General features: G+C 37.2%; 1 protein-coding gene across 2 annotated transcripts; it reads right to left on the reverse strand.

The window, feature by feature from the left end:
• Positions 1-355: 355 nt before the first annotated feature.
• On the reverse strand, positions 356-25,526 carry SEPT10 (septin 10). Of its 2 annotated transcripts, XM_027675015.1 has the most exons (11): positions 25,242-25,525; positions 21,294-21,411; positions 20,371-20,566; positions 18,741-18,927; positions 14,964-15,125; positions 13,354-13,450; positions 12,636-12,801; positions 8,170-8,235; positions 5,150-5,282; positions 2,427-2,615; positions 356-2,205 (listed from the first exon to the last, which is right to left on the reverse strand). In XM_027675015.1, the coding sequence occupies exons 1-11, from the start codon at positions 25,485-25,487 to the stop codon at positions 2,062-2,064; spliced, it is 1,704 nt and encodes a 567-aa protein (XP_027530816.1). In that variant the 5' UTR covers positions 25,488-25,525; the 3' UTR covers positions 356-2,061. The 2 variants fall into 2 exon arrangements, with proteins under 2 accessions (XP_027530816.1, XP_027530817.1); XM_027675016.1 differs by lacking the exon at positions 14,964-15,125 and having other exon boundaries at positions 25,242-25,526.
• Positions 25,527-25,561: the final 35 nt, after the last annotated feature.

Raw genomic sequence — 25,561 nt, forward strand, 5'->3', positions numbered from 1 at the left:
ACTTCTAATCACCTAAAAGAATATTTTTTCTTTTCATTTGGCTGTTATCTACTTTAAGGAGGACATATCCCTTGCTTCTAATCAAATAGATGCAAATGGTCCAGTCAATGGTAGTCCTGCAAGGAGCAGAGAGCTGGAGTCGATGAACCTTATTGGGTCCCTTCCAACTCCCTATGGCTTCCTTCCAACTTGAAATATTCTATGACTCTGTGATAAGTACCGTGGTATATGACAAGTACATCAGAAGTCACATTGCCTCTCTGGTACAGTAACACAAGTCGCATATTTTTTCCAGTCAATAAATGATTTAAGATATTTAAAACAGATGTTAAACACTTTTTTTTCCAGATAAATATGAAATCTTATTCCTTTTTATTAACACATGAGGGACAGAAAGCAGAACAAGAGTAACTCTTAAGCAAAACCAACCTATTTTATTTTTGTCAGGTTAGCATTTCACTGTTAAACAGTTGCACAAAAGAACTTCAGAGAACTGTACCTCATAGTTTCCCATTAGTTATCATGGCTACTGAAAACATACAAAGCATTTAAAACTTGTTTTAACCTGCAGCTCTCATAGTTAATAGTTTTTGTAAAACTTCAGCTGTAACTGAACACCAATAAGCATCAAAAAGTTACAGGTACTTTCCATATTAAATTAATGTCAGATAAACTATCATCAGTAAAGTACAGCACTGCAAAAATATTCCAATAAATTTTCATTAGAAAGACCGTACCTGAAATCTAGAACACTGCATGTACATAAAAGCCTATAAACAAAAATCTGTCAGAAAAATCAGTAAATGGTTCAAGTGTGTCAACAGTTGTATTAAATAATACTTAGTAGACTACTAAACCCTACCATTTGAAAAAAACTCTTTAGAAAGGTTGTGGTGGATATATTCACTGAATACTTTTGTATTACATCATTCATAGGCCAAATGGAGCTGTCTGTGGCATAATGCATTTTAAATGAAAGCAAGCTGGCCACACGTACATAAGGCAAACACATATCAAGGCAGACTCGCAACAGCAAGTCTGCAATGGTGATGACAGTAATCACCTCGTTGTATGTGTACAGATCATGCATAAAAATTCTTGTTTTGCAGCATGCAGCAACAAGAGATATCTTCCTTTAGTAAGAAACTGAAACTGCTATACCTTCAAAAGCGCACCATGAATCACTGCTTCCTCAAGAGAAATTATCAATACTGTGTCTTCTGTCATCAGTACTATGGAAAGCTGGAACTAAAAAACTAGAGCGAGCACATAAACTTAACTTACTCTGAAGAAATAAAACTAAACCAGAGAAAACAAATAAAAAATTTTCTGAAGTTGAGAGTTACTCATAGTAGTGCAGATAATGACCTCTGTTACCAAGAATTCCACTTTCATATGTAAATCCAGAAAAAAAGGAGTCTTGGAAAATGAATTCAGTAACAGTAGATGAAATGCAATAAATTTTGGCAAAAACATAAGCAGGTTCCTATCATAGACCACAAAAATGTCACATATTTGTGGAAATATGTGCACCAATCTAGCTTCGAAAGTTCTTCATAATCTAGCAGTTATTAATAAATTCAGAAGCAAAAAAATCTGCTTTCAACTGCAGTAAGTTACTAATTAACAAAATGTTATCTGCAGTAAATTTGTAACCTATCAGGAAAAGAAATTAATAAATTAATTGACTTCTGGGTTTGGAAGAAAAAAACCATTTAAATCAGTTTAATTTATTATATGAGCATTTAATTCTATTTTTATATATGAAGAAGTTGGGCATGTTATTCTGGAGCCTACTTTTGAATATATTTCCGAAATTCCACAATCTATTCAAGGTTTTCTTTTGGGAGTGGAGAAAAAAACAAGCAGGTGGAAGAGAAGGAAGTGAAATCTTTATCGTGTCATATTCTGCACTCCTTGTATTTTCACAGCCAATTTTATCAATCTCTTCTCTAAAAAATCTGCATTAGGAAGACACATCTAATATTATGGGACAACAGCAGTCAGACCACTTTATAAAACTACTAACATACCCTACATTCAAAGTGTTGAGTGCTGCAATCAAATACTATTTCTGGAATTCCCTGGGTGAATTTCTCTCTCTAACTCCTCCTCCTCACTTTCCCTCTTGCTCTGTTCTTGAACGTTCATAGTTCCTTCATCTCTGACATCAAAGCATTGGAGTTCAAGTTGAAAATCTTGGTTCTTTCATGGAAAAAAAGAAAAAAATGTTCATAGAACATACAGCAGTTACTCTAAAAGTAAAGCCAAGCATGATGATATTTTACACACTTCTGTCTTCTTATCACACAACAGAATAGGTTCATGTTTCTGTCTTTTCTAAAAGATTACTGAAATTTGAGTTATAAAAGTGAATGTGAAGAATTTTTTTATTGCTGCCTCTGATGACTAGCATCAGCACTCACTTTCTGCAGTCCTTGTCTCTTCAAATTAACAATAGGGGTAGAGATGGGTGCTTGTGATTGAAGCAATTCAGCCGTAGCTTTCTTCTCAATAAACTCAGCTATTTCATCTTCTAGAACTTTTTTCTTTTCGTCTAATTTCAGTTCCTCTTCTTGATGCATTAGCATAAGACATTCAAACTTAGTCTGCACCTATTTCAAGAAAGCACAAATAACGCTTCCAGCTAGTAACACAAGGTGGTGATATCACAATATAAAACCCCTCTGTAAATTAGCAGCAAAACCTACCTCAACTGGTGTTAATAGTCATAAGAAATTGCAGTTATTTCCCCAAACTGTTACGACTGAAAAAAACAGCAAATCATAAAAACAATCATTCCTATCATACTGTTCTCATGAAGCTGGGCTAATACACTAAGTACAAGTGGAAAACATGGAAGGCACTGAATACTAGATTTCCTACTACATTTTACATTTTGTTATATCAAAAATAAGGAGGCCTTTAGAGATGAAACAATTACCAACAGACAGATTAAATCAGGATCTGTCAGGTAGAATATACTTCCCTAAAATCAAATGGGTAAGGAATCATACACACTTTAGTTACATAGATATGCATTTTCATATATATACATGATTTTAATATGTGTATTAATCACATTTAAATATTAATATGTACACGCACAGAGTTAAGTCTGGTTGAGGAGTTATTGGTGGATGTAAGAAGTTAACTATTCTGCAGTAATTGTTCTTTGATTGTTCTTTTGACATATTAATGCTTTTAAATCTGAAGACATATTTTAACCAGTTTAAACCTACTGTGAAGTTATGCACAATGACCAAAGAGCACTTCACTCCATTCTTCCTCATCTCCCATCTTCTCACACACTAATTTTCCTAGAATCCTGCTTCTATATTAATTTGTATTGGTGTAACTCTGAGTGCAGCTACACTGGTACAGAAATCAGAGAGATTTATTTCCATCTTTTGCAAAGAAGAAGAAGAAATAACTAAGACTATAAACACAAAAGTATGCCTGTTCTACCCAGCAGAGCTCTCAAATTTTATAGGAGCACCTACAAGTTTTCTCTAATGAAGGATGTGAAAGCAATCTTAAGTACAACAGAAATTCCGGGTTTTCTTTAATTTCCAGGTACACCCACACCCTTCCTGGCAAATGAGAAGCAAGAGCATATGACGAATGTTCTTTAGGAGTGACTGCATGATCACTTTCCCACATCAGGAACTTGGAAAACTAATATCCATAATTCAATTGCAATATTCAGAGTTCACAAACCACCTCATATAAATCATAGAAGGAAAATATCAAAGAGTATCACAGATACTGTGTAAGACCTTGCTGAACCTACTTTGAACATGGTCAAGTATTCTTCCAATTGGATAGCCTCATACTGAGAAGGACTGAATCTGATTTTTTTTTCTCCACAAGTAGCATGGGGATCTCAACAGATTTAGAAAACAAATATTAAGCCTCCTTATTTAAAATATGCACCTGAACACCTCAAAAAAACTGCCACAGCTTTGTTGGGAAACTGATGTACAGAAAAGAACATTAATAAAAATGCACAGGTTTCCAATTTCAGTTAAACCAGTATTTGAATATAAATACACATGACCATGATAGAGTCTGGCAGAAAATAGATGAGAAGATTCTGTTTTGCTAGTCCAGCTTGACAGGACTAAATCTTCAACAACATATTCAAGAAATATTCCACATCTCCCAGTAGCCTTAACGTAGCTGGGAACAGATGAGATTTTAAAACCAGAACCAAACCAAACCAACAAAAACGCCACTTTCAAACCTCTCAACATGAAGGTTGACCTTAGATTTAATAACTGAATCTGGAAGTCATAAACATACATAGCCCACTCTCTGAAAAAACAACGCATGGCATTTTTTCCTAAAATCTTTGTTTTTACAGAGCGATCTAAGCATGAAAAGTACCTAATGTGCTGCTATAGCTTACCAATGTTTCTCAGCACACTGCTAGAGAAGACAAAGAAACACAATTATTATATTCATCACTCTTTTACTTCACCATATCAACTCTTACTCTATAGACTTGGTCCTGCTATCCACCAAAGCCATTAGACTGTAAGCTTCCTCCTTCCAAAAAATGATTGCCATTTATAGAATGATATAATCATTTATGTTGAAAATGACCCTTAAAATCAAGTCCAACCATTAACCCAGTACTGCCAAGTCCACCACTAAACCATGCCCCAAGTGCCACACTTACAGGTCTTTTAAATGCCTCCAGGGATGGTGACTCCACCACTGCCCTGGGCAGCCTGTTCCAGTGCTTGACCACCCCTTCGGTGAAGACATTTTTCCTAATATCCAATCTAAACCTCCCCTGATGCAACCTGAGGCCAATTCCTCTCATCTTGTCACTTGGCAGAAGAGACCAATCCCCATTTCACTATAACCTCTTTTCAGGTAGTTGTAAAGAGCAATAAAGTCTCCCCTGAGCCTCCTTTACTTCAGGCTAAACAATCTCTCAGCTGCTCCTCCTAAGACACATTCTCTTGTTTGCTTGTGTCTAATCAATCTGCTAAACCAATCAATCTATGTAATCAATCTGCTTTTGATTTAAAGCATTACTGTCCTCAAAATATTAGGAAATTATAAACATCAACCAGTGATATTGTTAAGAACTTAACTGTTCCGAAGCTCAGCAAACAAGACAGACAGGCATGCTTACCTTTTGCTCTGCCTCTTTCAACATTGCTGCTTTCTCCTTCACTCTCTGCACAAATCGTTTTTTAATCTCCTCCTCTTTTCTTTGCAGTTCAAGGTAGAACTTATGCCTCTTTGCCTCATAGGCTTCCTGTAGACTGAAGTCCAAAAACAAGCAAGTTTCCAGCACGTTGCTTTATTCAATATGGAAAACCAACAATCTAGAAAATCATTTAAACAATTAATATTCATCTGAAATCTTAATTTCTACAGCTTCCCACATAAAAATTCATAAACAAACCTGAACAGAAGCAAGCATCTTATATTTCTATTTTTTTATTTATGTAAACAACTCAGAGTAAAATTATTTATGCTAACTGCTCCTGGGCAATTTACATTTCAAAGTAAATACAGCACTTTAGGCATCTAATGTTCTAAAGTCTTGAGTTATACCTTCCTGACTCCAACATGCATAAGTTTCTCCTTTAAGTTGCTTACTAATGAAACACTGAAATTGCCAGAAAAATCCCCCAAAACTTCTGCATTGTAAAACTTCAGTCTTAAAGTACTTAAGTAACTTGAGAAAGCAATTAATCTGGAGCATTAACATAACTAAAAAAATTATTATTCCTATATGAAAATTAAAGACGATAACAGTATCTTCAAAATATATAGCACTCTCTTTGTGTAATGTCAAAATTTAAATACGGCAGTTATATTAATATAGAATAAAAACAATTTCCTAAGTAGTTCAACATCAAAAAGACAGGGTTACTTTCCAACATGCATCAGTCAAAACCTCAAGACTGCTTGGTTTTTCCTGAATCCTCTCTCTCAGAAGCAAATATACTGCATACACGCATATTTATATTTGAAATTATACAGGAGGTGTAAATTAGTTCAGATCATTGAATAAATATCTGGCAATAGAACAAATCAGCAAGTAATTAAACCACTTCTTTACTTTTAAATCTATGCCTCCCTTTCCTTTTAGTACACAAGATAATGTTTTTTTGTCCAAACAACAGGTACTTGAAATTGAGATACTTTTTTGTGGCAAAGCATATCATGTCAAATTAAAAGACGCTGGTAATTCATTCATACAAACAAACTACTAGAGGTGTGAGGTCTATACTACCCTGCTATCACCCAGTGCTGGCAGAAAGTGTTCAGCTTTTCAATGAAAAATGAAGGGAGCTTGTCCACAGATGTACCTCATACACCAAAGTGCACACTGCCTTTGAAAAGCAAAACTGCTTAATGACACAAGTTCTTCCACCAAAATATTTACCACAAATTTTTCTAAGTCACAGGATTCCAGAGAGGCAGAATTGGTGGATCGTAATGTGCTAATGGTTACCAGAAACTCAAAAGCACCTGCCCATTATCTTCTAGGATATAGGGCTTATGAACAGATCAAAACATGGACAATGTTCAAGCTCTTTGTTTCTGTTACACCATTCATCTCTTCTAACACTTCACGACTACTGACTAGTGAGCCCTTCTCAGCTAACATCAGTTACTGTCCTTTGCCAGGTATCTCATGCCTTCCACTCTGATGTAAAATAAATAGGTATGTATATAAAATATTTAATTTTATATCTTTAATACACATCCATACTTATGTATCAGGTTTTGTCTTACCTTCTACTGTTTCTATTTAAAAAGTTTATAAATGGAAAGACTTACTAAAAAGGGCATTTAAAAAGTTAATTATTTAGAGCAACAGTAAGCTTTAACAGCTCTCTTCTATATTTAAATTTATGATGACTGGTCAATTTCACAGTCCTAAAGTTTCTTATTTGTATTCAAAATATCATCTAAAGAGAGAGAAGAATCATCTTGAAATTGCACATGCAGACAATGTTTGTAAGTTATCAAGGTCAGAGCACTCTTCCTATTCTATCTTATTTGAGCACTACACAGCAACCAAATAAACTCAGAACAATAACCCCTTTGTTTTTTGATTTGTTTTTTGAGGAGTTTTTAACCAGCTGTGAAGTAAATTGGGTAATCCCGAAATTCTAAATTCTATCTACCACATGACATGGGGGCACGGTTTTCATATAGATACACGAATTCACAGAATCTTCAAGTTTAGACAATAAAGCTACAGCACAGGTTTTTCAAGTGCCAGCAGTCTCACACTATACACACTTTTGCACCCAGTGTCAGTTCTGCTAGCAAACATGCTGCCTTTGGGAGCAATACAGCTGCTAGAGCAAGTGCTAGACTGAGCTAACATGCTACAATCACACCTTCATTTCTTCATGTGGATGTCTTTAGACTCAACCTAGGTTACTTTACCAGGTAAAAGCAATTTTGTCTTGAAATTAGTAAAATATTAACTTTGAAGACACTGGATTTACTAAGTTATCAAATTACGTGTGGAAGGAAGAGAAGAAACTAAGTGAATATTTTAAATTTACTGTGAGGGTGGTTGTGGATGCCCCATCCCTGGAAGCGTTAAAGGCCAGGTTAGATGGGGCTCTGAGCAACCTGGTCTAGTGGGAGGTGTCCCTGCCCATGGCAGGGGGGTTGGAACTAGATGGTCTTTGAGGACCCTTTCAACCCAAACCATTCTATGATCCTATGAAATGCCCCCTCCCCCTGGACTGAGTTGTTCTGGAAATCACGAAGACAAAACTAAAACAAAATTTCCTCTTCTGCATTTGGCAGATCAGAAACATAATGACCCAAACAGTCTTTGGTTTTAGGAGGTCTGGGGAGGAGGGGGAAATAGTACACCACATCTTAAGCCAATCCTTTCAACATTACTGCATCCATTACTCATAGTAAAACACTTTTCGGTTTATCTGAGGACTGGTTTCACCGCTTCTTATTTAGAACATTATGAAAATCAAGTTCACAGGTTCTCTCATTCTTCTGGGTTAGACCTCCAGAATTTTATACTCTGTACAAAGACACTTGCAAAATCTAAATGTTATAGCTAATTATTTAAATAATGCATTCTTATTGAGGTTTTGGAGGAAGGGATTGTGAATAAAGTCTAAACTAATCATAGATACCAGCACCACCACCTACCTTTCTGAAGAAGCATAGCTGTGACATACAGTTTCTCTGTCTGCATAAGACTGAAAGCATGGAAGCCTGAAGATGCAAATCAAATACGTTATGTTCATAAATAAAGACTCTGAAGTGAATTCAACTCCCAGTGGAACACAATGTTTGTGCACTTTGAACAACACAGGTATTTACATACTACTTTACAGTTTGTTCCGCTAAATTTTTTAAAGCTTTCAAATTTGAAAGTAACACTTGTAACTTTTTGTATAACATTAGACTATCAATTAAGGTATATCTGAAAAACTAAAAAAAATCCAACCAACCAACCAAAAAAAACACTAAAAAAAAGAATTAAAGGTTAACTAGTGGCAGGTATTTCCAGCGGGATGCCTTGACTACCTAACTACTTAAGTTGATATTAAGCAACACTAAGGTTGTGGTAGTTCTAAATAATTACCATTTTCCCAGGGGAGGTATGAAAAATAGGCATTTTGGATGTAGTTCAATCTCACCTTGAGACAGTTAAAATATTGAGCTCAAATGCAAAGGTCTGCAGCTGGTCAGATGAACTCCATTCCCAAGTGACTTCTTAAGGAAAAAGTCTAATAGCCTTTCAGATATTAGGCTTCTTTTCTTAGAAAAGACAACAAGAGTCATATCAACCTTCCTCTACACATAAACTTTATTCATATTACTGAATCCTTCCTGTTTTTCTGTCATCATCTTCAAAATAGACTGAAATATAAACAAGTTCAAGAACTGCAAGGTCTGAATATCCCAGTTTCAGGGAGGAATAAAGCATGGAATATATGATTCCTCGCATATTGAGCAAATGAGGTGCTTATGTTACAAATATGTTTAACTGCAGTTATGATGAAGAAACATTTGTAATTATGATGACAGAAAAACAACTGAACCAGAGAAAGATTAACATCAGAGAATCTAAATGCAAGCACACAGCCTGAATATCAATCCTCAGCTTTTTTCAACAGACCCTGGTCTATTAGTTGTTTTCTTCTTTCAAATCAAGAAAGTCCCTGTGGGAAACAACTTAGCTTGGATTGAAAAATGGACTTAACAAAATGTCCAGCTTCAAAACTACTAATCCTCTCCTTCCTTCCAAACACCTAACCTAACTATGTGTGTGAATATATTTAAAAGTTTGTTTTGCTGGAAGCGCTCTTCATGTCCAGATTTCTGTTTTCAACTATTCCCAATTTTTCCATTCAAAACATCTCAGCAAATATCTCTCACCAAGAATGACCTGAAAGTAGGAATTCATGTTCCTAATGGACATAATTGGACCATTGAAAAGGCAGTACATCCACAAACAAAAAATAGCCTATCTTTACTTTTCAACAACAAAGAAATGCAAATCCCAATTTTACGTAGTAAAAAAAACCAAAAAAATCCACTTCCTGGATTTTATATCCAACAGATATTGCATCAAATGCATAAACCATACCGCAAACACTCTGCTATCCATTGACTTCATTACTTCATTCTTAGAAGGCAATTGCAAATAAACAAATTTAAAAGTTATTATGAAAGAGCTTCACAAAAAATATAGGATTAGGGAATAGGCATTTTAAAAGTGTACACAAAACAGTCACTTCAGACTATTACTACTTTTATCTTCCCTTCTCACACATAGTAATGGCAATGCAAACACATTTTTCTGTTGTGTGCTGAATCTACCTCTTTCTACATCTCTCATAAAAAATAAAGCTTGCCAACGTGTTTTTTCACATGTCAATGAAAGCCTTTACAGACGTCTGCCCACAACCTGCCTCACAAGGTAGCTGAACACCCAAGAATTACTGGGTTTGCTTTGCAGTGGCATACAAATTTGGATGAATAAACTACTGCGGTACTTCTAAATCCAAAAGAGTGGTAGAGGAATGTCACAGGCAGCTTCACAACATGCTAAAAGGCAGGGCATGTCATCTACTCGAAGTGTCGATGTTCAAATGCTACAAATAGTCAATTATTCAAGTCTAGCAAAAGTTTTCTGAATTAACATCAAATCACCCAATTCAGATTATCAAATTTAATATGTAGGCAGCTACATCACAGGCACAAAATATGACTTCTCAACATGCACTTTGATCATTATTTACACAAGCAGCATAAAATTTTAATCATCAGGCATATGCTGCTATGCAATATTAATTCAACTTTGAAACTACAGCTCTTAGAATCCAACTGTATATACTGTCAACATCTTTAAGGACAAAGAGGATGACAATTTAATAACACATTTTTGCCTAGAACAACTGGATAGTCCCTATTCTGAAAGATATATAAATGTACAAGTCATCCAAACAGGAAGCACTGAACTTCCTCTGGTAAGAAGACATTTTCTATGTCTATGCTGAGGATGACACTTTTTATTGTTTCCTCAGTAGCTTTATAAAACATACTGCATACGCATCCCCTAAATTCTCTTCCTTTTTTATAGTATCATAAAACGTCTCTCCCAAAACACCAAACACCTTCTCTTTCAGACTTCAGTGTCCTTCACTATGCCACACAACTGAGGGACAACCACACCCACTCTAATCATGCTTTTCTCTTCTTGCTGCAGTAAACCTGGGAAGAAGTTTGTTTTTCTAGATTCTTGTGGAATATCTATTCTCATCCTTTCAAAACAATGACATTTTCAATAGATCCGGTTTACCAAAACTAATTATTAAATGTACTTTCTTGTCAAAAATCTCTTAACAAACCTGACATTTAGTGGGCCATACATAAAAACTACACACCAGAGGGAACTCAGCTCTTCTGTATATCCATGAAGTGATCGATTTCTAAACCAGTTTCTTAAGTGTAAAATACCAGCACATTCTGATACAAACCTACCATTTTAGACCATTAGTAAAATGCAAACTGTGTAGGGGTTTTACAAAGAGAATTCTTGAGTTTGTGAAAGAAAATACTTCTGTGGATGATACTTTTTATAATTTAACTTCTTTCTTGAGATGGCTGTACATTGTGACATTCAAGTTCAGAAAAGCCAAAGGTACTGCAGTCAATATTGCTATGAACAAATCTCTAAAAAAAAGCTTCCCGTGGACGAAGATAATGAGACATTAGCTGTTAATGTATGTTCTTAAACCTAAATCAAATAAAAGTCTAGGGTTAATTTCAGTTGGTTTTAAACCTCTTTCATCTTTGGTTCTCTATGAAAAGGTTGTATTCCTTTCCTGTTAAGCCAAGAGAATATTCAAGAGATTACTGTGAGTCACGGACAGGTCAAGATCATCTAAATGAACTAATCTGCAAATGTGCCTTGACATTAAGACTTCAGAAAAAACTGTCCACATCCAGCATCTTCCTTGGCTACATTAATCTTACTTAATTAGTATTGTTTGACCAATATATAAACTAGACCTAGTCAAAGTCAAAGAAATGCTGCTCCATTTCTACAAGTTACACTAACTGCAATTTACTTAAAACTTCTGTGCAAAGAACAGGTGAAAGCAAAGAATTTAAGCCGCTAAACCCAACTGTTTGGAAGGAAGACATTTATTTTTACCAGAACAGAATGGGTAAAGACACTCTGATCACTAAGTAAAACAACAAATAAACAAACCAGTAGGTTCCAATCATTAGAAACTGTTCTTACTGCAAAGTATTTTCAGTTTTCGTGCCTGCTTTAAGTCAGTATTTCCCACCATGACTATGCAATAACAGCACTTCAGTAAACCATGAACAACTCCTGAAGCATCAGTTCTTTCCCATCAGGATTCTCATCAACTACAAAATATAGTCCCGTGCATAAAAGAAAAAAAAAGGAAGCTGGAAGACAACAGAATTGGGAAAAAAAGATTAAACAAACTGGATATAGAAATTTTAAATGCTTCCTGCAGAAAGCAACTTTCCTACATGAAACAACTGTCTCTAATCTGCTGCTTAACTTTCCTTTGGAATCCTCTTTTAACTCCCTACAGTTTAGCAAGAAGTTTCTTGACCTGAAAATTGCTAGAAATTCGTTATTATGGCAGATAATGGGGGAAGCCAACAGTGTAACCACTGATTTTGTAAAAGTTTTTGTTTCAGTTCCTTCTGAACCTTGAGTTCAACCGAACCATATTCAGAATCAGACATTCTTAAAAAAGAAAGTAAAACAGAATGCTTATATGCAATGAAAATAATTGAAAAATTCATAAAGTACATGTACCTGAAGAAAACAGACATTCTTCCTGAGAAAAACTAAAATCCCCAGGTTTATTATAAGAGAGAAGGATTTCAAAATACATCTGGCTTGCGTGTCTTTAAAAGTAATGCTCATTTAATCCCATATACTTCTCCATGAAGATAACTGAATTAACAGCTACATCCTTTGATTTAAAAAACCCAAATTTTTCTTTCCCTCACAGAAAACCTATTTTGTGTATGATCACTGCTCTGTATTGGGTTGATACAGTCAAATGTGAAGTGAATGGATGCTGAAAGCAAGTGCTGCACATGAAGTCCTTTACCTGACTGGTTTGGTCTCGGGGCCAATGTCTCGGAAACCCATCTCTTCCAGTCTGCAGCGTCTGTACAACTCATAGTGTTGTGCATGAGTCTTCTCTCTTAAATCTTCCATATTTGTGCAAAGCATCTTGCGAAGCTTTACAGTGTCACAGTGGCTCTCATTTTCCACTAATCAGTAAAAAGAAAAAGATTTTATTATTATGCATGAGTAGCAAAGTAGTCAAAATACATTTCAAACAGCACTGAGATTCATTTATTTTGTTTACTAAACATAATTCTAGAAAAAGGTATAGCATTGTTTATTATACCTCTTATACTTCCTTATAATTTCTAATATACAACACCGAAGTACTGAAGAACTGTAAGTACTGGTGAATATGTTTCAATATGTCCTGATTTCCTGTTTGAGCTGAACAACACGACATTTCTTCTTTTTTACCCCCTTCTTTACCGACAATCATAAAGTTTGAAATTTGGTAGAGGAACTGCCACCATACTACGCCACCCAAATACTACATACACCATCTCATACTTTGATTCCAAGGATGTATCAGTGTTGATAAAACTACCAGTTAGTGCACACCTCAAATATTAATTGCTGTTGATCCAAAATACAATCAGCATGGCATCAATGGAACAGCCTCTTGTATTACTGGTGAATTTTATACTTCAACAACAACAACAAAAATCTCATAAAAACACCTCTGAGAATTCATTTACCTTTTACAATGCCCCAAGGGTACTGACGAGCTCTCACCATTTTGTTTCCAATATTCACCTTTTCCGTACTTCCTACTACAGCGAAAGGCAAATTACCCTGTAAGAGTCATACCAATAAAGTTTTATCTCTCAGTATTCTTATGCCACAACTGAAAAACACTTCAGAAATAAATTAGGGGGAAAAACACCACTTCAGGAAAATCCAACAGGCAATTTCAAACCAAAAACCACTTTGAAGAGATCAGTAGCTAGTCACTATCTACTGATACAAAAGTCAAGCTACAATAACAAAAGCAGGAGGAGCGGTTTACAGACCCAGATGGGTGTGCTGCCAATTCAGAGGAACCTCGACAGGCTGGAAAATGGGCCAACAGGCATCTCATGAAGTGGCAATGCGAGCAATGGCAAGCCCTGCACATCAGGAGGAACAACCCCACGCCCCAGCACACGCTGAGGGCCAACTGTCTGGAAAGGCACTTTGCAGAATAAGATGTGGGGACAACGACCTGGTGAACAACAGGTTGGACCCGATTCAGCAGGTCTGCCCCAATGGCAAAGGCAGCCGACTACATCCTGCATTAGGAAGAGCATCATTAGCAAACAGAAAGCTCCTCTAGAACACATGATTCGCATTCAGTCAGAATTCATATCCCCAGTAACAGTCATGTGACAATCAGAGGTTGGAATCCATGGTATGGTTCTGCTGTGGGCTGCCCAAATGGCTGTGTGCTGACCCACAACAACTGACCAAACAAAAAAAATCATTACCTGGAAAACACATCAGTAACAGAGCATGGAAGGGGTAAGTAAGAGCCCACCACCTTTCCCCACAGCAGAAGGACCTGTCACTGACCGAGAGCTGCACATGGTCACTGCCTGGCCAAGTAACAGAGGTTCGGATACAGAGTCGTGCGTTCCGGCACACCAGCTCCTGCTCCCTGCTTTCAAACCCCGGTACACACAAACATATGTTCATGTGCATCTACAAACACTTGCACATAAACAAATGCAGAGTGCTCAAAACAAAGCCATTTAGCCTCAGAAGCTTAGTTGAAGCTGGCAGCTACTCCTGGGAGGATCTGAAAGGACAATAGAAAATAAGCCAGAATTACATCTGACTTTTTCATTCCCAAAGAAAATTTGTCCTAATTTCAAACGAAAGTACTAAGTAAAGGAAAAAAATGCAGGCAGAAGACTTGCTGTGATAAAGACCAGAGAAAACTGGAGACGCAAGGCACCTAAATATCTTCTCTAACAGATGTAAAGCTGTATTCACTGAGGAAAAGGGAAAAGTCAATCTGTCTGTCCATAATATTAATGATATATTAATTATCCAGAAATTAGAAAAAATATTTATGCACGAGAACCTCTTTTCTGTTGCTGAGCCAGAAAAGAAAAACCAAGTGATATCAACTGCTGAGGGGCAGGAAGATTTGCAAGCAGGGAAGGAAAAAGCCAAAACATATGAACTTTTTAAGGAGAGGAAAACAAACAAACTCATGACACATAAACTTATAAACTTCAAGATAATGGTGAAAGAAATTTCATTAATCAACATTAGAGAATGATGCTTTAGTACTGAAATATAAATGTTTTTGTCATTTACTTACATTCGTGATGGTATTAATTTCAGAAACAGTTTCATCATCTGTTGGAAACTGGTATATCTGGATGCCATTACTAACTAATTCACTCATTATTTTGCTCTTGAACTCCTGAAGCTCAGTTTTAGAAATGCTGTCTGCTTTGCCTATAACTGGTATAATGTTCACCTATTAATGATATAAATTATATGAAATGTGTGAGTCTTCAATTTTAAGGCAGCAACTTTTGTAACTTAAATTGTTTTCTGCTAAGCTCTTTAATTTCTCCCCCAGCCCAAACTTTTTCATCACTTGACATCAAAGCCTCACAAATCATTAAAAATATGTTCATGGGCATCATTTAAGAAAACAGCAACAGATTATTGACTAGTCTTCCTTAAAATTAATTGAATACGAGAAAAGAACAAGGAAGAAGGTCTCATGCAGTGAAGTACTCAAAAGAACAGTAATGCCTACTCATTAACTAAATGTCATTATTTATATTTCTACTAAAAAAATAGATTGTTCTAGTTTATAGCACCAGGGGATATGGTTAAGGTGTTAAATGAAAGCTGAGAGTTTACCTTCACAAAGAAAAGGAAGCTGGCTATCAAACCCTGCCTACCCCTGAGCCTCTTCCTTGGGTTCCTTTCAGCTAAAACATCATCTTCTTCACCTCACCACTGCAGCAAAGACTTTCTCAAGTATCTGATGTGAGCAGAGGAATGACAAAGACTGAAGAATCTTACTCACCAGACTTTACAGTAATTATTCAGAACTTGAAATTCAGTTCTACTAATCTGCCCTATTTCCTAAAATAGCTATGGCAGTAACTTAGGACAGTAGTAGATGCTACTTTTTTTTTAAAATCCTGACACCGCTCCCAAAACATACATTTTTCAGGACTAGATACAAATAATGAACGCTAATATCCAAATATTTTGGAAGAACAATACAAATAATTCTCCCAGATTTCAGAAGATGAGAGTTTTTAGAGTTTTTTGATCACAGATGCAAAATGGAAGGAGAGAAAAAAAATAAAAACCCCCATATTTTGTATTCTTTTGATTATTCTGTCTGAGTGAAAATGCCTAAGCATGGAAACTTAAGAACAAACTCAAAATGGCTATTTTTCAAATAAGACTTCTGTCCTAAGCAAAATGTCTAAATGAAAAGGGAGCAAGCCAACTCCGAAGTCTGACTTCTAAGACTGCATGATGATAGTCCTTAACTGTGTAACCTATGCAAACTAAGAACCTATTGGGTAAAATATCTAAAATCAAATAAAATGTTGGAATATATTTTTTTAATAAGTGAGCGCAGCTAAGAGGAATTTACAGCTTGCATCAAAATAGCTGAAGGACATCAATTTAGGTTTTCTATAATACAGTCTAAAAATGGATGGAACAGAGTCCCGAGAAACAAATTAACCTATATTCTGTATTTTCAACAGCAAAGTTTTTCAAGTAGTTGTTAATTAGGAGAGAATTACGTAGAAAATGAATAGCAGAGAAAGACTACTGAGATCAGTAACGAAAGAAAAGCAAAATCCTCAGAAACTGTGATTACAGCTGTCAACATTGATGTTACATCACAGCCATTGTATTAAAATTTAAACACATACATTTTATGTTTTAGATAAGCAACAAAGGGAAAAAAAATATTTTTGAAATCATTATTGGTTGCAAGAGCAAGTTGATTTAAGAGTACCTCTATGAATCAATATAAAAATTTCCAAAGATACTTTCAGAAGGAAAAAAAAACAAACTCAAAACCCCACAAAGTACACTCATGTAATTTCCTGACTTGAATGTAACCTGTACACAATTCCATTGGAATTAATTAAAACGGCAGATCTCTTAGTTGAATAATCACTATTCCCAGCATGAAAGGCTACAGAAAAAGATTCCCTTAATCTGTGAATGAAACCTGGTTGGTCTGTAGTGATTGCATCCTAAGCAAAACTACAGGATTTTTCAATGTCTAAAAGCTACAGTCCAAATTCTTAGCCAGTCATCCAATTTATAATTGGAAAAAAATTAATTGACCCCAGATACTCCAGTTTTTTGCTCCCAGGATTAGAGAGTACACAATGATCTTATCTATTCCAAGAGCTCTCTCTACCTGTGAGCTGTGGAATCTGGTCTTGTTTTGTACCAGGCAGACCGTAACAAAAGCACACAGCGTACACTGTGGCGGCTTTAGGAAGAAACTGAAGGCAGCTTTTGATGTGGCTGTACCATCTTCTCTTTAGGGAATCCTGTACTCAGAAAATGCACCCAGGGATTTCCACATTCTAGGAAATCCCAAATTCCTAATTGGCATAGGAGAATGCAGTACTAAAAGCACCACAACTATGTTCCACAATAAGATGGAAACCAAGCTACAGTTAAAGTATATACTTCATACACAGTTAAAGAATATACTTTTTCTGTGTATATTTCAGTAGTAAGATCAGAAAGTAGAAGCCATTACAAAGGGATAAAATAATGAAGTTCCATGTGGTTCATGTTCTCTTTGTGCCGAAGCAGAACTAAAAATAGTTACAGTAGGTGGCTAGAAGCCAAAATTCCCCAAAGAAGAATTACTTTTAGTTTATTCTGATGGAAATATTTACTCAGGATGCTGAGACTCATGGATCTACAGCCTTTTCTTTTGAAAGAAACACTGTTTTAAAGGGAGAGGGCACTACCTAGAAAACAAGTATTTTTGTGGTTAAACACAAACTCCAACTTCAAAACTCAGTGTAGAACACAGTCTTTGAGATTGTCCTATTTTCTACAGTAGTTTCATAAACATTTAAATCTGGCATAAATCAACAACATAGCACATAGAAGTGACCCCGCTCTCCCCTACCTTTGTACCACCATACCTTCCCTCCACTTGCTCTGTGCTATTGAGAAAGTTCAAAATGCAAAATACATCCACAAACAAAATTTAAAAAAATCCCAAACATGCTCATCATCACAAATGTGGACTAGACAGCTAATTTAATCCTTGTTATCTTAGATAAATATCTCAAGAACAAGAAAATGCAGGAAAAATACTTAGCAAGGATGGGCTCTATTAAAGCATTAAGGAAAGGACTAAAGGCACAGAAAACACATTTAAGTTTTCAAATGTCTCAACATTTCAACAAATTGAATCCAAATGATGTAAGGTTTCTTAAAATAGGTTAAACATTTAGCTTCATCTAGTTCACACAGCCCTATTACAGGAAGAAAGTTAAGGATTTAGAAAGAGCAAGCAATTACACTGGAAACTTCTATTTTAAAGCCTTTTAAACAAATAAACATGTTAAAACACTACTGCAGCCTATCTTCGAAAAGCACATTGGCAGGGTGTTCTGTTCATGGCAGATGCCTCTTCAGTTATCTATAACAAAGATCTTAATAGGACTGCAAAGCTTTTTATATGCCAACTTTCCAGCAGCCTGAGAACTAGAAACAACCTTAATTAGAAATACCACAGCACTCATGGAAGGTACCCTATCCAATATCCATATGATGTTTACAGTTTTAAAGTTGGTGTGGTTCTACTTTTTTTACTATTTTTTTAAACCTTGTACTTTTTTCAATGTTCTTGCTGAATGTCTCTCTCCTTTCGACTTATAAATAAACAAGTGACAAACTGCAAGCTACTTGCGGAGACAATTTATTCCGAACTTAAGGTACACCAGCACCCAAAAAAACACTGCAAAACCAAACACACAGATATAGAACTGAAAGGTGGTAGTGGACCTGAAAGCTCCAAGATGCTTCAGAAATTAAGACAAACTCTTGGAACTCTGTTTCAAAGTCTTACCTTACTGTCTAGGCTTCTCATGGTTAACAAATCTAGGGTTTTTAGGGAACGGCCTGTAGGTGAGATGAAATAGAGGCAAACATGGATGCGAGTATCATGGTAGCTAAATAAAGAACGTATAATTTTCAGTTCTTCCTGGAGATAGGCTTCAAATTGTGCATCTATATAATCCACTACTGGCTGATAGCTGTAGGAAATAAAATTTAAAAACCAAAGATTAGCTACTCCTAAACAGAACCAAACTAAGAGGGGAATTCCTCTTGCATTGTTTTATGGATTTTTGCTTTATGTGTCAAAAGGCTGCTCAAGCAGAGCTGAAAATTAAATGCACAGACTAATCTTAATTTCTGAAAAGCTACTAAAAAAAAATTGTGTATCTAGTACAGATAAAACATTTCCTAGTTACTGTTAGTGAAAAAAGGTACACAAAGTTAATTATGATTACAATGGATCTTCTCAAGTGATGTTTTTAAATTTTTCCCATCAAGCTGTACAAATGCAGAACTCTTAGATATAAGGAAGACACAAAAACCTCTTAGGTACAATACAAGAAAAGAAAAAATATGCAACTAACAGTATCAAGAAATAGGATGAACTTTATCTTCTAAAGTACTGTACGTGACAGAGCTCTTAAACAATAGACAAAAACTGAAAATGAGAAATGTAAAAGAATAATGTAAATCTGAGCAAGTACAGTCTAAGTATACTTTATCCTACTTAAAACCAGAGTATAATCTGCTTTCAAAAAGAAACTGTTGCTACATGTAGAAGCAGCGCACCCCTACATTTCGGCTGCTACACGAAGTTTATAAACCAGATCAATGCTATCAAAATTCAAAAGCAGCTGTTATACACAAAACTAAAAGAACAGTGAAAAGGCAGCTCTTATACCGCACATCAAAACCTCTAATAGCTATACTAACATGTACCTGCATCTCATTCATCCAAGTCACTAGCGGTAGCTATTATCCAGTCATATCATAAGCCATAGCTCTCATGACAATCTTAATGTCACTTTGTGACCTTCGTTTATTATTGCCACCATTTAGGCACTCAAATAGCATAAATTCTTTACAATTAGGGTGACGGAAACAACATCTGCTGAGACAGCTCAGTAGTGTAAAATCTTCAACTCATAAAAGCAGAGACTCAAAAAAGGTTCTGGAAGACACTAGTGCACTACCTCTACACATTGCCAACTAAGCCATCCAACATAAAGAACAAAGGCCTTCAGTAACCCACATGATGTTACTTCCAGTTTAAGGTCTTCAACACGTTCTAATAAAATTGTTAAAAACCCTATAGATCTAATCTACAGTACTGCTTGGCTGTTTAAAAAGCCTTTCTTTGACCTCCCTGCTTTCCTCCACCCCAAAAGAAACTACTGCATGTTGTATGTACAAACATTTATAAAAGAATACATCACAAATAAAGGGGCAGATTTCATCTGATTTATAAAGGAATTTCCTACATGAAAAGAAAAACGGGTTTACTTTGGTACACAGTGAAAACAGTTAATGATATATTTAGAACATATGTAAGCCAAATACTTACTACAAAGCCCAAAGATAAATCAACTTGCAGTTAAGACCAAAACTTCTTCATAACACAGGGACACAAGGGCACTTACCTATCTCCTTTGTTCATCTGGTCACCAAATCCCACTGTATTTACAATGGTCAGCTTCAAAAGAACATTACTCTCCTGAAGTTCATAAGTCTGGGTTCTAAGTTGTACACTTGGCAGAAAATGTGTTGATGGAGGGTCCTCAAAATTGCTGTTAAATAAACTGTTTATCAAGGCTGATTTCCCAATTCCAGTTTCTCCTAAAGTTCAACAGAAGGGTTGGGGTAGACATTTTGCACATCAAATAAATACACAGTAAGCACAGAAAGTGCCATCACAGAAACTCAACAAATTTACACAAAAACTTCTCAACTGATTTCTCCAAGCAAAATGCATTCCTGCATTCCTTTAATGAGCACTAAATATCTTTTACTTATTTTTTTTCATCCTATATATTAGGGTAAGTTACCAGCTAATGAGTAATAAGCAGAACAGTCTCTTGACACTTTGGTTTCTTTTTAAGTGTGAACTAATTTCCTACAGATTTTAAGAAGCTACATAGCTAGCTGTGAAAAAACAAGGTTCAACAAAGGCTTTTTATGAGTAAGGGTAAAATACTAGAGTAAATATTTGATAAGTATAGAAACATTTCAGTAACACCACCTTGGAATTTTAGGATTTTTTTACTCTGAAGCTCTTTGTTACAAGCGTAGTCCAGTTTACTCAGAAGAATCCAAAAAACTGCTGATGAACCAATAAACTCATGGCATCCATTTTCAACATTTTTGGTCTTCACATTGTTTACAAAAATGCTAAATATAAAACCAAAGAATGGATACAAATAAGCAAAGCTGGGGAAAGGGATAGAACTATAGTTCATGCTAAACATTAAAGAAACTATTTAACACCACAAGTGGATTTAAATTTCAGTCACTTCCTAAAGATGGGTATATTACTAAAGCCTTAAAGCACCAAGATACTACTCACCAATGCAAAGAACGTTGAAAGAGAAGCCCTGTTTGATGGATTTCTTAATCAGCTGGTCAGGTAAACTATCAAACCCAACATGCGCAGACAAGGATAAAGTTCGATAGTCACCATTTTGCTACAGAAAAATAGTTTAAAAATACGTTAATGAAGTGATTTGCAAAGCAATTAGCAATTGCAATAAATTAACTCTACTAGTAAGCTGGAACTCATTCCTTGCGATTTACATACAATGAAGAAAAGCCGAAGTCTGGAAAAAAAAAAAATCTGTCAAATCAACTTTATTCCATGATTTAAGAATACTGAAATTTACGTGAATGAAATAAAGCAGACAAGTCCAACTGAAAATGTAAACTGCAAACCACAGAGAGAAAACAGATCACAATTGGTTTGCTCCTAGAAATTAAGGACATCAAGGCACTGAGCATACAAAAAACACATAAGACTAAAAGGAAATATCTTGGTTCATACAAACTAACTGTATTTTCAAACAAACTTTCCATATCAAAAGTGTAAATGGTAACAGGTCCATGCTATTTTTTCTCTTATATTTTCAACCCACATGGAATGGGAAACCATTACTGGTTCCTGGGAACACGCACACGGTGAACAGTAGGAAATTTTTTAATTTAACACTTAAAAGCCCATAAAAGTGCTACCTTTTTTAACAGGAATGCATAGCAAGTCTCAGAATTCCTGTAGCTTAAAGGATACGGACATTACTCACAGTAAATACTCATCCTCTTCTTGATTTGCACAGGATTCCCTTGTGGGACTACAGACTGCACTGCACCAACTGCACCAACTCTCATTTTAGACTATTATAATCTAGTAATTGCATTTTAGACTAACAGAAAGGAGAATGTGCACGCAAAGTGAAGAATTTAAAGGGAAAATACAAGATCTTTGGGCTATAAAAAAATAAATGTACATTCAAAACATGTCTGAAAGTGAAATTTCTCAAGGTATTCTACCAGAAGGAAATTACTATTAAAAAGTGATGAGAAACACTGAAAACTGTCAATATCCTGTCCCTTTAAAGACAAGTGTATCTGAGACAGTGGGAGCACATCTAAGAACTCTAGTTACACAGCTCTATTGCTACCAATAAAAGACAGTTCTAACACCAACCATTCAGCCTCCACACCAAAAAGCCAGTGTAAGAGGCTTAGCGTGACTGTAGAAGGGAGCCTTTTCATTTTTCTGTCACTAGCCTAAATCCAAACCGTGCTGACCTACTCTCAAAACCCCTGCATAATCATTCGTCACTCTCCAAGAAAAGACCCTAGCAGAAAGAACTTTATTTCCTTCTGAAGTCCAGATGTTACAAAGATAAATTACTTGTTAGTAGAATCACCTTGATAAGATTTAGGGCTTGACACACCTGAATGATCTCAGACCTAGTGTGAGGGGAGAAGGATGTATTGCTGATAGTAGACACAAAGAACGCAGAATTTACAGGCCACAAGGACATTTGGCAGAATTCCCAATATAAGGAAGAAACTAACAAAGCCAACTCAGCAGCTGTGCTGAAAACAGCTCTAACCAGGCAAAAGGTAATTCTGGCTGGGGGAAATTGGGACCACCAACTCACATCCCACTGACTCAAGAAACCCACCAACTCAAAAGAAGAGAAGGACTGTGGACTAATTAGCATGAGAAGCGAGAGAATAATTTAATGATAGAAGGTAGACCACTAATTAAAAAAAATGTGTAGCCAATGAACAGTAATTTCTTTGTTTCCTAAAATGTGTAAATGGTGCAGGGTTTTGATGACTGAGGCCTAGCACTCTGTGCATTATCACCTAGCTCCCTACTTTGCACAAACTAGAACAAAGAAATAGAAGTACCTCATCCTGGTGTGTAAATTGGCTCTGCATATAAGGAAGTGAGCCCTCATTCAGGACAACACCTCCACCTTCCTTACAGAAGAGTCACAGTGTAAACCTGTTCTACATGACAGCAATCTCTTAATAGAAAAGCAGTAGCCTACGTTTTTCCTTCTGAAATTTTCCAAGGGCATCATGTGTTTGTCTCTAACCTCAGCACCTCATACAGCTTCATCTGCTACCATCTAATGAATACATAAATTAAATCCACGAACTGACCACATACCTGCATTCCTACTACTTCCAAAAGAAATAATACATCGTGTAGTTGAAAAACAAGTTACTAGTGCATTGCTAGATTAGAAAAATGGTGGTAATTCAAAAATCATACAGTCATAGAATGGTTTTGGTTGGAAAGGACCTTAAAGAGTATTCCAGGACATCTTCCACTAGACCAGGTTGCTCCAAGACCCTGGATGCTCCAACTTGGCCTGGAACACTTCCAGGGATGGAGCATCCACAGCTTCTCTGGGCAACCTATCCCAGTGCCTCACCACCATCACAGTAAAGTATTTCTTCCTCATATCTAATCTAAAGCTACACTATAGAAAGAAATCTACCCTAAATTATGAACTGTAGATCATACTGAAAGTTACCTTATTAGCTAGTCTCTTCAAATTAGTATCTGTTGCATGGAGCAGCTTAATTATGCTTGAAGACAGCATCTCATTCAACTTTACTCAGTGAATAACTCAAACCTTATCATCTGAATGCTAGCAAAGCTGCAATATTCCCATAAACACTTCCTGTTTCTCACTGCTTCCTCAGAATTGACACTCTCAACAAAACAGCACATAATATAGATAGCCTGAGATGGTCTAAATACATCTTGCTCCTTCCCTCACTCCCTTTTTAAAAGGCTAGTAGCATAGCTAATGCGTCTGGATTTCTGCAGATTCATTACACTGGATGGGGCTCTGAGCAACCTGATGTAGTGGAAGGTGTCCCTGACCGCAGGGGGGCTGGAACTAGATGATCTTTGAAGTCCCTTCCAACCCAAACCATTCTATGATTCTATGATTTAATCAAATATTTTGGTATATATAAAGTCATCTTGCCCATTAAAAACAGCATGCAAAGAAAAATCATTGCCTGAGACAGCATAACATTTAAAAACTATTCTTTCTTGCAGAAAGAAACTAAAAAAATTAGTTATCTTTTAAATTTGCCACATCTTTCTGACTAAAATTGCACAACACAGGGCCATTCCACAGCAAAAGCTGGGTCTCAAGACTACAAGCATCTCTCTGCAGAACCCTCTGCAGAACCAGACTGGCAGTCCAGGCAAAAAGCTAGCTTTCCATTGAGCTGGTAGAGATGACTGAAATTTACCCTTCAAAACCTGAAGAAAAAAGTAATCAGTGTGTGCTGAGGTAGGAGGCGAGGGTCTCGCCAGCCCCAGGCGGCTACACAGGCTGCACGGAAGCCCTAGGAAAAGATGCCTAGGCATCAGCCCCGAGGGTGGACATCACCACACTGACGTGCCAATGGGCACCCCAAATGGGACTGTTTCAGCGCCCTGAGTTTTCCACTACCATGAACAGGTGTGGGCATTAGGGAATTAACGGTCCAGCACTGACGCGTGGATGGGTTCGACGTCCTCAGAGCATAAAGCTGACAGCTCTGCCATGACGCAAAAACAATTCTTCAGTAGCCAAGATTCAACTTATTACTTGAAATATGCGATGCGCCGCAGGAGCGCTAAGAAGGGTGACATCTGTTAACAAGTTCCTTCAACAACAAGTGTTCTAAAAGCCTGGCAGCTCCAGGAACTACACGGCATGTGGAGGGATGATCCATTTCCCGCGCACTCCCGATCCCCGCCTTGAGCAGCCCTCACCAGCGCCCGGCACGGACGCGGGGCAGCCCCTGGCCCCCCGCGGAGAGGGCAGCTCAGTTCGGGCGGCACTTCCACCTCTTGGCACAGAGTTACCGCCGCTCTCCTTCCCCTCCCGGTGCCGGCGCTGCCGGGCCCATCCGTGCCCGCAGCCGCGCCGGGGTCACCCCCAGCTCATGGGGCTGCTTACCAGCCGCTCCCCACACCGCGGAGGGGACTTACCGGATGCCGACCAGCATCGGAAGCAGCCATACCCTCACCAGGCGAGGCAGGGAAGAAGTGAGGAAAGCAGGGATGAAGGGAAAAGCTCGGCCAGAGCGGCCGCCAAGGGGGCAAAGCCACGCGGCGGGGAGGAGCGCGGGGCGGGGATGCGGTCCCGGCTCCGCCGCCGAGGCGGGCATTAGTGGCGGGCGCCTCCCGGCCGGAGGGCGGCGTGGTGTCGCTGCCGCGGCAGTGATTGCCGGGCATGCAGCCGCCGGGAGGAGGGGCGAGGGCAGCGACGGCTCTGCCGCGCCCGCGCCACCACAGGCATCAGGAGCAGC

This window comes from Neopelma chrysocephalum, unplaced genomic scaffold (assembly GCF_003984885.1).
Source record: "Neopelma chrysocephalum unplaced genomic scaffold, ASM398488v2 Primary Assembly neopelma1_25, whole genome shotgun sequence".
NCBI lineage: Eukaryota > Metazoa > Chordata > Aves > Passeriformes > Pipridae > Neopelma > Neopelma chrysocephalum.